Here is a 15,919-nt window from a genome sequence, read left to right as displayed (position 1 = left end):
TATATATATATATATATATATATATATATATATATATATATATATATTCATATATTCACTTCACCCGATCATTACATATGCATGATCGGGTGTAGTGAATATACCCGGTCCCCTGCTGGCACCCCCGGGGGGCAGCTTGTGCTGCCTGGCACCCGGGGAGCCCACCTCCCCCCCACAAACGTTCTGGGGCAGGCAGGGAGACTTCCATCTCCCTGCCTGCCGCCGTCCTCAGGCTCCCTGCGGCATCCGCTGCAGGAGTTAAAATTCGCCGGTCAGGGGCAGCGAGCCCCTGACTCGTTGAATACTGGAGCCGGTGAGGCTCCGGAACGTGGTGAGCAGTGGCGAATGTGCAGCGAATCCTAAACAGGATTCGCTGCACATCACCAAAATGCTCATTGAATACTGCCCAATGTCTGGGAATGTGAGCTCTGGGGCCACTGATAGAACTACATGCCTCTATCACAGACCCACTTATGCTCAAACTGGAAAAGGTGTCCTCTCCCTCCAATACCGGGCACTAGACTTCTCAGACCAGATAGGCCCTGGAGTACTTGCCAGATCAGGCAGCACTTAAAGCCCACACAATGTGCGTTTTGTACTACAGATGGAGCGCCAGCCAGCCAGCAGGATCGTCAGATCTCCTGAGCTGGCACAGGCTGGTGGACAGGAGCTCCATCTGACGGGGACACGCGAGTGTCTCACTCACGTGTCCCTGCCAGCAAGGTGGCGGGGGAGCGGCTTCCCTGCCCATCTCTGCTTCAGGGATACAGACAGGGAGTGGGGACAGGCTGGGGAAGCCGCTGGATGACCGGCGGATGGCTCAGACAGAACAGGGCGAGTGTCTCATATGCCCCCCCCCCCCTTCTTTCTGCTGGCGGTAGCGAATGGTGATAGAATCGCTCCAATGAGAGCTGCTCCATCTGTAGATCGCATCTAGTTCCGATGTGATACACTAAAACAACGTGCGATTTGCACTAGATGCAATCCGAACTAAAGAGTTCAAAATGTATCCGATCATCGTAACTTAACAGTGTCACACCCACTAACATAAAACTGATGTTCCATGATCTAATGGGATGCAGAGGTTGTATGGGATGTAGAGGTAAGGGGGCAAGCTCTGGCCACTATGACACATGCATAAAAAATAATAACACCCTTGTCTGCTACATATAGTGAGAAACATGGTTGGGGTAGTGGTAAGCATTACTGTCCTTCAGTGTGGTATTGAACTCATGACTTTAGCACTAAAAGTGCCCACACACACACCGATCCCGGTGGTGCGATGCTATGCGATGGGGTGCGCGCTCCTGCGGCACCTCATCGCACAGTACAAAAAGTATGTGCTGCACATGCTTTTTATAGCATAGCATCGCATGCACAAGGCATACGATGCGATGCTATGTGTGCTAGTTAAGCACAGAACACACGCCGGGATCGATGCGTGTGTGGGCACCTTAAGACACCGAAGTTTTTATATTCTTCTCATGCTTATTTATATTTAAATAAAATACATAGCTATAACTAAGGTGCAAATGTAAAAGACCGAATATGAAGAGCCATGTGCACTGTATGGAAAGGGAGCACAGCTTACTTAACATTGTGAATAAACTCTTGGCAGTTGTCATTGTATTGATTTAGCCAGGTCATCAAACTTATAGGTCCAATAACGAGTACAGGACTGAACGGCTTCCCCAATGACACCTGATAAAAAAGATAACAATAAACATCTTGTGGTATCTAACAAATGAAAGATAGTAATTAAATTATGGAGGAGTTACAGTTGCAAACTTACCAGTGCCTTTTCTCTTTCCAACAGTATGCTGATGAGGCCCTGAATGGAAACCGAATATTAATATATGGTCTATAAAATAGAATGTTCCTCATTACATAAGATAGAATATTTAGTCATTTCATTTCTACAAATTAATCTGGGAACACTGATAAATTTGGGGCATATAGGATGCTGAAGTAGCACCAATAAACGACAAACATCTGTACCCAAGCTCCTCCCTCTTGTTCACACATGTCTATTTTAAAATAAAAAACAAAAAGCTCCCTCTATTGGCTTTCAGAAATATAGTTTGGGCAAAACATCATGGTGGTTGTAGCTTCATGTCCTCTCTAACTAAAAACCTGTATTTTGTCCCAGAGGGACTGGTTTTGCACTCTTTATTCGTGGACCTGGAATAACCCTTACCCCCATGTACCCCTTGATTCGTCTGCTGTGGACTTCAACAATTTAGACCTGGACTAAAAAAAAAAAAATGAAAAAATAAAATAAATAAACGGTCCCACAAATGTTCCCAAACTCGGTTCTCAAGCAACGTGAATGGCCATGGTTTTAAGGATAACCAAGCACAGGTGACTATTAGGGGCTGGTGGTCAAAGATGGGCACTGAGTTTGCGTATTGGAAAACTGTTAGTGAAATGTAAAGAGAAGAGGGCTTCTGCCTCGATGTAGTGTTAAAGAGCTATGGTACAAACAATCTCATATATTTAGCCAGATCTGTCCATCATCACTTGTGTGTATAACACTGGATGCAGTTACATGGGTGATTGACAGGCCCACCGCTATACACACAAAGTGTGGACAGATTCTGCCTTAGGAGACCGCACCTGCCCAGCGTTATACACACAACTTACAACCAAACAAGCATAATTACCATACTCAAACACCTACAGCACACACACACACACACACACCTAGCCAAGAGCGAATAGGGATTTAAAACCAGCCCAAGATAATTTTTCAATCCAGCCCTAATGGGGGTGGGATCTGATGTGGTGGCGTGCTAAACCAAAGAGCCGGGAATACCACTGCCTCATATATAACTCCCGCCCTTCCCAAATAACCACACCCCCTCACACCAGCTATGCTGCAGCCCAGGGTGTATTAAAAGATTAGAGTTAGGCTGCAAGAGGGGAGGATGAATGTATAGGGTTAGGGTGTGTGTGTGTGTGTGTGTGTGTGTGTGTGTGTGTGTGTGTGTGTGTGTGTGTGTGTGTGTGTGTGTGTGTGTGTGTGTGTGTGTGTGTGTGTGTGGACAGGGTTAGGCTATGGGCCTGTATACATAGGGTTAAGCGGGATGCAGTTAAATGCCCGCGGTCGGGATCCCGGCGTTTAGAATCCCGACCCTGGAATCCCGACACATTCTCCCTCCGTGGGTGTCCACGACACCCCTGGAGGGAGAATAAATTAGTGGCGAGCGCAGCGAACCCGCAAGGGGGGGCGATCCACGTCCCCCCCCTTGTCGGCATTTCGGCTGTCGGAATTCTGAACGCCGGGATCCCGACCGCCGGGTTAAGCTACGTATGTGTATTTCTACCTTTAATGGCGCGTAGCCCCTTGCGATGGTGTGAAGAGGGTGCGATGAATCACCTAGTGGTTATGTGGTTATAAAGCATTTGTGCCTACTGCAGGGCACTCTATACACCAGGGCTGGGCAATTGCAGCCCTCCAGATGTTGATGAACTACACATCCCAGCATGCCTTGCATCAGTTTCAGCATGGCCACATAGCAAAACTAATGCAAAGCATCCTGGGATGTGTAGTTCATCAACATCTGGAGGGCCGCAATTGCCCAGCCCTGCTGTACACCATGGACAGCAGTGTCTCAACAGATCCAATTACCACACACCATCGTTACCCTAAATTGGGTCTACGATTAACCAGCAAGGAGCCACATGATCATGGCTCCTTATTTGATATATCTAAAATAAGAGCTACCTACCTTGGAGCAACCCCAGACTACTCCATGTGGCATATCAGGACCTGCATCTCCTCCTAATGCAGGCTCCTTTCTGCCTCTAACATCATACCTATGGATAGTGGTAGATGCTCAATTAGTTTAGTAATACCACTCAGGTGCATGCAAGGGAGGGGGTAATACTAAGTAAAAAAAAAAAAAAAAAAGTTTTTTTTTTTTTTAACTTAGTATTACCGCATGCACCTGAGCATCTACCACAATCCATATGTATCCAGTTAGAGAAAAAGGGTATATTCTAAACAAACCCCCACCCACAAAGATACATTGTCCCAATATTTATTTATTAACAAAAAGCAGGACTTCTAAAAACAGTATCTAGGCCTGCAAATACTTTATGCCCTAACTCAGTGGTTCCCAAACTGTGTGCCGTTGGCTCCCTGGGGTGCCTCAGGACACATGCAGGGGTGCCCTGGGTTGGTGGTCCAGGACCAATTCAAATTATTTATGATCAATTATTTATGGACAAAACCAGTGCTGTTGGCTGCCAATCATAAAATATGTACAAACAGAAGCCAATCATGCTCTTTACCACATAACTGAACCTAAAAAGCACATATAAACACAATCTACTTAATTTTATATCTATATTTTTGGGCCTAGGGGTGCCGTGGAAAAATTCTGATACTCTAGGGTGCCATGTTTTGAAAAAGATTGGGAACCCCTGCCCTAACTCATTGGTTCCCAAATTTTTGGAATCACGGCTAGGTAATTGCGGCCCTCCAGATGTTGATGAACTACACATCCCAGGATGCTTTGCATTAGTTTTGCTATGTGGCCATGCTGAAACTGATGCAAGGCATGCTGGGATGTGTAGTTCATCAACATCTGGAGGGCCGCAATTGCCCAGCCCTGCCCTAGAGCAGCAAAATATTTTCAAGGCACCCCTAGGCCAAATGCTTCTTATCGAGAAAATCAGAAAAAAAAAATATAAATATATATGTCAGAGTTATCTGGTGAGGGACAGGATTTGCTTCTATATGTCCATATATATTACGATTGGCAGCCACAAGCACAAAACACGCTGCTAAATATCAGTGCACTTACAGTGTGGTGATCAGCATGTATGTGGGAAATGAACACCGCTGACAACTGGCTGAGAACCTGATCCACTTGGTCCCCATAATGACGGTGCAGTTGGCCAAATGTCCCCTCTCCACTGTCCAGCAATAACGATTGGGAGGGACTGAAAAACAAGACAAGCAATTTAAAAGAAACAGTTAATAGCCAAAGAGGTTGTCCCTATAGGCCATGTTGACACACAATTTGAAAACATTGAGAAATATACTCTGTATAAATGTGACATGAACAACTACGAAAAACCCTAAAAAAGGGGAGGTGGGTTCTCGAGGAGAGACTGTATATGCGTACTTGTGCGATGTCAAATACTGTGGCCAGGTGTCAATATAACTGGACTATTCTGCAGGCAGGTCAGAAATCTGAGCACAAAGCTTAAGCGAATTTAGTCAATTGTCATTTGCTCTCTCAGATTACACCAGATTTTTGTTCTCACCAGACAGATTGGACATATACAGATGTTGCGTGCAGGGGCTGGAAAAATGAATGCCAGCCCCCGCATGAAATGCTTGAGGGCCCCGTGCCAACGGAGCTTCCCATCGCCGCCTCCCCCGCCGCCAGAGCTGGTCCCAATCTCTAATCTACACTGGAACAGTATTATGTATCCAATTCTATTCTAAGTGCTCCTACACGTATGTCTAACATTCGGTGTCGTATATATATGTTCCAGTGTAGATTAGAGTTAGAAAGAACTGGTTGCAAATTATGTTATGTCCAGTAAAAGCTACCATAGAGCCTTATAAATACAGTAATGGATACACGTGATAGCAGCTTTCCCAATCACCCCGATAGGATGCACGGTCAGAAAGCATATGACACAATACAAATGTTTATTTAGAAGTGTAAAATCTGTACTGAACTGCACTAATGTATTTCACAGGGTGACATGAGGACTGCCATGCAGGAACAAGGAGGAATAGGGAAAGCCAGTGACACGGAGCCAGGTTGCTATGACAACCAAGGGACGCCACACTTGTGCATCCAGGCACCATGGTTACCTACACACGCCAGAGGAATTAGCCGGAAGTTTGAGTGACGACTTCCGCCTTCCTTAAGGGCCCCATACATCAGCAATTAATTGTGACAATTTTCAGATATGGAGATGATTGCCACAATTAATTTTAGATGTGTGGGCTCCCCCTTTTGGCAATCCCAATCAAAATCGCCAATCGATTGCTTAAATCAGGTTTTTAAACATGTTTAATAATCTGGTATTATCTGCAGATCTTTTTTAGATGTGTGGTGGGCATTCCCAATTCATCTTCTTCATCTATTTACATTATGAACAGCTTAAATGACAATCGATTGGGGCAATTTCCAGATATGAAGATGCAATCTTTAGATGGAAAAATCTGCTGATCACTGAAATAAATCTGTAATGTGTGGGCAAAGTCAGATAGATTGTAAAATCCATTTATCTGGCCAAAATATCCCTATATCTGAAAATCCATAAATTGTGATTGCTGATGTATGGGGCCCATTATCCTGCACGGCAGCCCGGGGAGAGGTGACGGTTTGCACGAGTCACAGGATTGGGGGATAGAAGTAGAAGTATTGTGGTCGCTGCAGATTTCACCCAGGGTATACAACATAATACCCTAAGACAACGGTATACAAAGAGGGGTTGTTGGTTTACTCTGCGCTGACCTTGACTACTTAATACAAGTGGGTGTAAATCAGGTTGCTGACACAATTTGTTAAAAAGTAGAAATTATTTTATTTAAAAATGCCTTAAGTATCTCATACAATTCAAAAAAAATGTCTCTGTGGAGATAAGGGCAAGCGAATACGTAAGAAGCCCAGAACATTGAGGGCGGAAGCCATGGATACACAGAACGGGCGGATATGACGTCCGCGCAACAGCATCACAAAAGGGGAACGACTACTCTGACTTATCCCGAGGAAGCCTGCTATACAGGCGAAACGCGTCGATTACAGAGCAACCGATCCCTCCAGACGCAGTAAGCCACTACCACCGCTGCCGCGATAAGAAGTAGAGTCTGCCGGCAGACGAAGATCGCTCCCTGGGACCTGCAAGTGAACCACCGGTTTCTGGCAATACTTCCCGACTGGTAGGAAAACTCCCAGTTTTAAACATTTGATTGTCCCTATTCCGGATTACCGTTAGAGACTGTAATCCACAAGGATTAACTTGTTCAATACCCAGTGATTTTTCTCCTTGCGTTACTGGATAGCTACAAAGAAAGAGAGCATCTATATATGTTATATGTATGTGAGTCTAGTTTGTTAGTATACCGGTATTAGAACACTTTTGACTGTGATCCCCCATTCTACATAAGGATCTTTTTTTAGAATTGTATGAGATACTTAAAGCATTTTAAAATAAAATAATTTCGGTACTTATGTAATATCTGGACTACCGTTTTTCTTATGAGACCGCGTCCCCTCGCGGGGCTCACCACGCTTCGGGCACGGTGGCTCGCTGCGCTCGCCACACTATATAAAATCAACTCCATGCGTAGTTGGATAGTGGGGGTATGAAAAAATGGGGTGCATTTAACATGGGAGTCCAGATAATACATAAGTACCATAATTTCAACTTTTTAACAAATTGTGTCAGTAACCTGATTTACACCCACTTATATTAAGTAGTCAAGGTCAGCGCAGAGTAAACCCACAACCCCTCTTTGGGGGATAGAAGGTAAGACCTAATCTATGTTATTTGTTCACACACCTTGATAAAGGGGGCCGCTGTCCCCAAAACGTCAGACACTGTGTATTTTATGCCACAATAGATTTTTTACTGGGGGTGTTGTTCATTACACAGACATGCACAAGGCTGACAATGTCTACGAAAACACATGAATAGGTCGGCATGCTATGCTAACTTTTTTTGTGTCACCCCCAAATGCAGCACTACGCTTGCCATGCTTTGGGCCAGGTGCCTCGCTGCACTCCGCACACTTTACCATGCATGTGGACCACAATTAGGAACTGTAAAATATGAAAATGTAAAAGAAAAAAAAAAAAAAGAAAAAAGATCCCCAAACTATTTGCTTGTGTCAAGCTGATGCATATAGACCTACCACCCAGATCCTGTTTTATTGACACTTTTCCCAGAGGATCCCCCCACCCCCATTTCAAAAAAATAATAAAAAAAAAAGTTTTGTTTGTGTTAATTTATCAACTTACGATGTTTATTTATTACTGAAAAGCACGCTTCATTACATTTTGCTGCTCTTGAATATTTACAGTATGCCTTTCTTGCTACTATTTCATTGATGTTTGTGTCCCATTATATTACTTCGTACGGTAATGCTCTATTTTATTGCCATATTTTCTATTTTTCATAAAAACACCTGTTTATAACTCCAAACCCCCCACAGGCTTATACAGATCACACAGTTTCCCTGTTTACACAAAATACACTGTTATAAACTGATAAAGACAGTCAAAACAAGCTCTGCTATGAGTTCCAGCATTGCTTTATTACATCAAGCTGAAGATGGGCCAGAGTCTACCCTTACCTGATATGTATCAGAGTAGAACTGACATTACGGGTTTTCATTGGTACTGCTGAACCTGTCCCTAGAAACACAACTTCAGGATACTGCTCACCTTCTATACAAAGAGAAAATAATAAAAATATATATTTTTAAATTAGTCACTGTTTTATCATTTCATCTTAATCCATCTAGGTGAAACTGCAGTGCTGACGATAGGTTACCTGGTCTGGCTCAGAAGTAGGTTACTAAATGGTAAACTAAAATAGCTCCTCCAACAGTTGAGACAAATTGGAGTGTAGACACTGCAGTAGGTGGTCTTACAGGGATTGACGCCAAGATGGGTCCACTAGTAGACTCTGCAGGTTCATGTACCCTGCTCGAGGCCAATCCTTTACAATAACCTTTTGAATCACCCTAGCCACAATGGACAGAGGTGGACAAAGAACCTTATAGGATTGACAAGGGGGCAGTCAGAACATCCAGCAAGGTCGTCTGAGGTATTAGGCTAGACCAGCGGCTCTCAACCTGTGGGTCCTGACTCCAAAGTGGCTTACGACTCCATGTTGCAGTCAGTCAGGCTGATGACTTCTCTGATCTCTCAGTCAGTCATCCACTCTAGACTCCTTGCATCATTTTGTGCCTCCACAATGCTACCATGCATTTGCAGTTGGTGACCACACATGTGTGGCAACCATTCTGTGGTAACTTGCTTGGGTCCTGTAATAATTTTTATGGTCTGGGGTCCCAGAGTAAAGAGTTTGAGCACCTGGGCTAGACTAAGGGGTGTATTCAATGCGGCTGGCGAGAGTGTTAAACAGCAGGGGATCGCAGAAAACAAGCGAACCTCACTGTTTAACCCCCGCTCACCCTATTCAACGCGGCAGGGAAATCCTCGCTTTCCGAGGACAGCGAAGATCCCCCTAAACAGCGAGGCTTGCGGCTAATGCAGGGAGCCTGCTGCATTTGGCCGTGAGTCTCGCTGTTTCAGCGGCCGCATACGCCATTTCCCCATCGCTCCAAAAACGGAGCGAGGGAGAAACCGTGTATGCAGGGGAGTCAGTTGAATATGGACCCTGCGAGCTGTGACAGCAAGCAGGCAGCCCTGCTCGCTGTCACAGCTTGCACAAATCATTGAATACACCCGTAAGCAGTGCCTTACTCCTTCAGACAGGTAAAAAAAAAAAGTGAAGTATGAGTGAAGAGGATGGGGTGGAGGGGGAAGAGTTAACTTTTTAGTGCCCTGCTCCTGAGCCGACCAGTCTATCCCAGCTGCAGCACTGCAGTGCCCCAGAGACTGGATATATGAGGGAAAATTAACAGGCTGCAGTTAATAAAAAAAAAAATAGTATGTCCCACAGTAAGGCTTCTATCTCATACATTAATGTATATATTTCTTCAACTACATGCTTGTTGCCAGGGAGGAGTTACATGGTCATTGCCAGGGGGAGATACACTTCCAGTTAGTGCTGGGCACGCGGTGCTCCTCTGACCGACACTAGAGGTCCAGAAGGAGGACCACTAGTGTCAGTGTCCTCCAAGGCGGTGGACATTTTTGGAGGGTCTGCCGTGGACATAAACTCTGCAGCACCAGCTTCTGCCGCCTGTTCTCTGGCACAGCAGAGGAGATAGTAGAGGGGGCCACCGGCACACCCTTTCTCTTCCCGAGCTCCTGGAGTTTTAGCTTTACTGGAGCCATCCTTCCTACGCGGCTGCTTACAATGCGCACAGATAAAACATTTTCTGAGGTTAGTGGTTAAGAGTCAATAGTATTCGTTCATAGAGCTCTAGAAATCAGGTCTATTAGTATACATAAAAATAGAAAAATCACACATAATACATAAGATATTTTTTAATAAATATATCTTATGTATATAATTTGTGTCATGGTTGTGATTGGCTATTTTTATGTATACTAATAGATCAGAATTGTAGCGCTGCTTATTATATTTTCTATTTTCAGGTTGCCTCTTTGGGGACTAAGTAAACCTTTTTAAATAGCAGCTGAAAACTAGTTTAATCCCGATTAGCGTTCGACATTATATATTCCTTTATAGAGCCATGAAAAGCAAACAAAAACAGAAAAGCAACCACTTTGTATTCAATAGAAACCAGTCACATCATTAGAACATATTAATGAAAATGTAATTCAGCTCCTTTTATTTGGAAGGTTTTTAAAAGGTCAGTGGTATGGAGTTTAGCTGTAGCCTGCATACGGCTGAATTCGGTTTAAAAAAAGATGGCGGTTTGCATTGTGGGCATAAGTATTAAGGGCCAGATGTATTAAGCTTCTAAAAGTGATAAACAACCAGCTCCTACCTGTCATTTTTCAAACCTAGCCTGTAACACAGCAGGTAGGAGCCGATTGGCTGGCTGTTTATCACTTTTTGCAGCTTAATACATCTGGCCCTTTATGCGATAGTCAGAAACATAGAAGAATATGACTTTAGTTAACATTGTGGACATTACCATTTGATGCTGTGCCAACATTACCATTTGATGCTGTGCCATCAGACTCCAAAAGCAGCTTGCATTCCTTCAGAGCATCTTCAAAACCAGGGAGCTCAATGGCTTCCTTCACAAACTCTTCAGAAGTGAGTTGTGTAACTGCATCTCTAAAATATAAGATATTACATTCATCATCAACAACTGTTCCCAATCCAAACTCATGCTGCCATCACTAGTAGAAAAAAAAAAACCCATCTGGTGATGCCACGTCTTTATGTATCCAGGCATATAAGGACACTGTGCCACCAATATCAAATCCCCACCTTTGTGGATCAATGGGTAGTGTTCATGCTAGGATGTTTTAGCAAGGACAAAATGTGCCCTGCTCTTTTTCAAGCACCTTGCTAGAACAGCATGGCGTTCTTCACCGCATGGCTAGATGCTATGCGCCACAGGTGCCGGGCACGTCCCCAACAATGACGTCAGTGGCCATGCCCGCCCATATTGGTAATATCAGCAGGCCCGGTCTGTGCACATTGGTGACCCTAGCCATGCATACTGCCCCCGTACCCCTGCTACCTGCCCTGATCCAGGAGGAATCACTAAATGGACTTGCAGTGCTGGTCATGCTTTATTTAGCATTTGTATTAATACACACCATATTATGGATAAAATAATGGCTCTTGCCGATAAAGACATTAGTGTGGTACACCATGTTGTAGGATCAACTCACCTCTTCCACTCGAGTTTAGGTCTAAGGTTATACCGGAGAAGACATTCTGCCCTTACTCCAAACACATCAGAAACCTTTTCCTTTGCAGAAACAAGACATTAAAAGGATCGTTAACAACAAAGCAGACAAAGGTAACCTGTTAAACTAAAAATATCAACATCCTCTCAGACCCATTTACCTTGTTTTGGGGATCAGGAAGCTGCGGAAAGATTTTGGGATGGATAAGGTGCAGCTGCGTTTGAGTCTTGTAGCTTCTCAGGTTATGGACAGAGGAAACGTTTTCATTCAGAAGGAGGTGCTCTGTTCCTGGGCCAAACCTGTGTTAAGGTGGCGAAAAGCTTAAATACTGTAGTACAATATATTTCTAAGGACAGTAGGGACAATGAAAGGTCAATGTTCAAAAAATTTAAACTTCACCTAAAATAAAGCAGTATAACACATGCCTTATCATCGGTTAACACTAGAACACAGTGCAGTGGAGCTAGTGCTAGTCCTCAGGACCCCACACAGTTCAGATTTTGCAGGTCTTCTCAAAAAAAATCAAGTGACATAATTAGCTCCACCTGTGGATCTTTTAAAATGTGTCAGTCAGTAATGAGTGCACCTGACGGGTGACCAGGAAAACGTCAACGCCACTGCACCACTGAGAATATGGTATTCTCCTGATAAAAGAAAATTCCAGACTGCAAAAGCAATCCTCCACAGGAACACTTTAGTCACTGATGACCCAGCACTAAATTTGACAGGTGGTAGAATTACAGATGTGCCCAGTCTCATCATCGCTGCACTCATGTTTAACAACTCTTTTTATCGCACCTAATCGTAAATACGCTTAATAAATACCAGGATTTTTTGGGCACATATACATTATGACCCGATTATTCTCATTGCTATGCAAATAAGATGCTCAAGCAGACTGTGCCGAATATGGCTGTATGTGTATACGAAATGGTATGTTACAGTGTTTAAAAAGAAGGTTTTCAAGTGTGTTAAGGGTGACCTAGTCTCAAAAGGCAATTGACAGCTCTTTCCCACAAAGAGGTTTGAAGACCACCCTCTGAAAGATTTTCCTGGTAATGATAAAACCATCACCTCGACATCCAATAAAAGTGGATCTTACCTCTAAAATATATATAATATATATATTTTGTTCAAAATCCAGGGTGTACACTGGAAGGCACCAAGGAGTTAACTTTAAGTGCAGCCCAGGCACCCCCTCCCTCCACCCACCTGCATTTCCCTGAAGCCAGTTTGAATAAACAAGCCCCCCCATGGAAGAGGAGAAAAATACCACCATACACATGCATTAGCCGCCACACTCACCAACCTCGCACCATGCCGTAAGGGCAAGAAATGCCCAGGGGTGTAAGGGAGGCATCAGTGTCCTCCATGGATTCATGAAAAAGGACTTTACAAAATCCCTTTGGGACAGTGGGACATTCCATAGCTTTCCTCATTATGGGCCTTATTCTAGTTCACTCTTAGAGGCAAATTCCTTCTCAAATGGACAAAACCAGGTGCACTGCAGGTGGGGCAGATATAACATGTGCAGAGAGAGTTAGATTTGGGTGGGGTTTTTCTTCAAAGTGAGATCTATATTGCAGTGTAGAAATAAAGCAGCCAGTATTTCCCCTGCACAGAAACACAATAACTCACCCAAATCTAATTGTAGCTGCACCTGTTACATCTGCCCCCCTGCAGTGCACATGGTTTTGTCCATCTGAGAAGGAATTTGCCTCTAGGAATGAACAAGAAGAAGGCCCTATGGGAGAGAACACTCATGTGTTGCACAAAGAAACAGACACCCAAAAACCAATCTGCTGAGGAAGTCCACCTTCCATGAAAAGAGTGCCTTTCAGCGACACCCCCTCACCCTCTGAGTCTGTCATCTGTTGTAGGAAGGATCCAGCCCTGGATCAGAAATAAGCAACCATTGTTCAGATGGGAGGAGTGGCACCATCACAGGAAAGACCCCTACATGGAGAGAACCATTGTCTGGGACTTGAATCCCAGAGGAGAGTGGTTCCACTGCCTCAGAAGTTCCAGCTGTAGTGGCCTGTCAAAGAAGAGACTAGTTTGCCCAGAAATCGCATAATCTTGCACCTAGGACTGAAAAGAGTTGGGTAGTAAAATGCAATCTGTGAGTTTAAGAGAGCATCGAGATAGAGCATGGTCAAAAAAAAAAAAAAAAGAGGGGGGGGGGGGGGGTAAGACTGGTATTGCACCAATTTATGAGCCAGCTAGGAGACTGGAGTAAGGCCAGGGTCAGCTGAAGATGTTGTTGCACCAACAAAAGATAGTCTAGATATGGTAAAATTCAGATTCCCTGAAGGTGAAGGCTGGTGGCAATCACCACCATGAACTTCTTACATGGTCGAGAAACTAAATGGCAAGACCAGATATTGAGAATGGTCATTTCTGACTGCAAAGCGAAAGAATCTTTGACAATCATCCCGAATGGGAATAAGCAGGTATGCATCCTGGATCAATGCCAACAGCCACTGCGCTTCTAGCAGCGAGTAAAGGACCTACCATTTAAATTCTGCTTGGAAGGATTCCTAAACAGTCACTCACATTATCACGGTGTGTGACTTGACTGAAACATCTGTCCAATTTTAACGCGCTATTTGAACAAACAGGAACTGGTAACTATAAGTTACAACCTTATGCATATGCATCCAAATGGTTTACTAAATTAATTGTGGTTTTGTGCATGCATGATTATTGCTATATGTTTTATTGATTTATGTTTTTCTGTGTAATTTGTTATTAAATTGTCTTAAACGTACAGAAGGCACCCACTGGTTCTTTTTTCCCATGCATCCTGGATGTCTAGGGAGGTCATGTAATCCCTTGGTTCCAAGTCCTGCATGACAGAGCAAAGTGACTCCATATCAAATCTGGGGATCCTAAGAAATCAGCTGCTTGGGGTTGAGGATAGGACAGGAGAAACGGTCTTCTGAATGAAGAATAGATTTGAGTAAAAAAACAGTACATCTCTGGTGAGGCGAAACCGGTATGCCATACCAGGTATGGGCAAGTCTGCTAACCATAAGGAACAGATGGAGTTGCAGAGAAAGTCATCTATACCTACATAGGACAGGAAGACTTGTGGTGGATAATGCCACCGGATTCACAAGTCAGATGTCTCCAGTCACAGGTAGGCGAAGTGGATGAGATCCCAGGTGGGGACCAACCTGGTCACGTCACATTTGTCGGCCTGCTTAGGGGCCTAATGGCGACCCGACTAGGATGGTTGGCCTTAGGACTTTTTACCTGCTGGAAGTGCGGGTGAAACAAAGACGGCTTTACCTTTGGTGTAGTCACCCTTAGGCAGCACCAACTGTAGCAACGATCCTTTTTGGACTCAATGGGGGAAATTTACTAAGAGGTGTATTCTACTTCACATGTGATCCTGCTATGGGCAACCAATCAGTTCCGGTCTACTATCTTCTAGAGGGTGCTAAATAAGAAGTAGCCTCTGATTGGTTGTCCATAGCAACATCAAATGTGAAGTAGAATACACATCTTAGTAAATTTCCACGAATATCCGTATTCCAATTTCTAGAATGTCTTTTAGGTGTGTAGATGGTGGTAAAATGGACAGATAACTTTTTTTTTTTTTTTTTAAAGAGGGGTGCTTCTGAGGCCTCCACATCTTTAAAAGCCAGATCTCAATGCATTAACAAAAGCATAATCCCAACCCATGGTCACGTGATCTTCCTGTAAAGAGAAGGAAACATTGAATGTCTGTGACAATATGTCACCATCAAATAAATCCTCTGACTAGGAATCCTCTGTAGGAGGCGTTGTAGTGGTTCCCTGTCTGGATACCATGCCTTTGACTGTTAAGTGTAAGTAGAGAAGACCTGGACACTGTACTGAATTGGATAAGCCCGTAACCCAGGCTGGCTCAGAGAGATTGCGGTGGGTTCTCCGACGTCTGTTGCAGTACCTCAGAAGAAGCTGCAGATGGCGGTGGTGGCCAGTAAGCTATGAAGCCAACTCATAAATAAAAGAACAAGTACTGAACAAGCACAGTAATGTGACTACAACAAACCTACAGTCTGGCCTGATCATGTACAGTCTAACTGTACTGATGGTGTATGCTGTACACAGATAAAGAATTTGTTAAGGGTAAAACACAGAAATACACAGTCGTACCACATTACTATGACCACCAGCTAATAGCCAGAGTAACTGAGCAGTAGGGACAGCAGCTAGATGGGCTGGTAGTACACTCAATAAGGTGCTGGTAGGTTGGCACATGTATCTGGAGTCATGCTGACTGGAAGGTGCATGGCGGAGGATCTATAGAGCAAACACTATGATCGAGGTGGTCCCACAAATGCACAATTGTGTTTGTGATCTGCAATTATGGATTCATAATCAAATCAGTCAACAATGCCTTCCACATGGATGAGTGGGCCCAG

The 15,919-nt window shown here is 44.1% G+C and overlaps 1 protein-coding gene across 2 annotated transcripts in view; it reads right to left on the bottom strand.

Annotated features, from left to right (window-relative positions):
• Positions 1-15,919, bottom strand: part of ELAC2 (elaC ribonuclease Z 2) — a 47,121-nt gene that overhangs the window by 10,138 nt on the left and 21,064 nt on the right. The window contains exons 12-18 of one of the 2 annotated variants that reach the window (XM_083148322.1): positions 11,665-11,803; positions 11,487-11,566; positions 10,775-10,920; positions 8,330-8,423; positions 4,812-4,950; positions 1,793-1,831; positions 1,592-1,701 (exon numbers count right to left, since the gene is read on the bottom strand). In XM_083148322.1, the coding sequence (XP_083004448.1) occupies positions 1,592-1,701; positions 1,793-1,831; positions 4,812-4,950; positions 8,330-8,423; positions 10,775-10,920; positions 11,487-11,566; positions 11,665-11,803 (747 nt within the window). The remainder of the gene's footprint in view (positions 1-1,591; positions 1,702-1,792; positions 1,832-4,811; positions 4,951-8,329; positions 8,424-10,774; positions 10,921-11,486; positions 11,567-11,664; positions 11,804-15,919) is intronic. The other variant, XM_083148323.1, reaches the window with a different exon arrangement.

Source organism: Crinia signifera, chromosome 6, assembly GCF_055691185.1.
Source record: "Crinia signifera chromosome 6, ASM5569118v1, whole genome shotgun sequence".
NCBI classification, from domain to species: Eukaryota; Metazoa; Chordata; class Amphibia; order Anura; family Myobatrachidae; genus Crinia; species Crinia signifera.
Note: the sequence above shows the minus strand (reverse complement) of the source record. Positions and strands in the feature narration are given on the sequence as shown.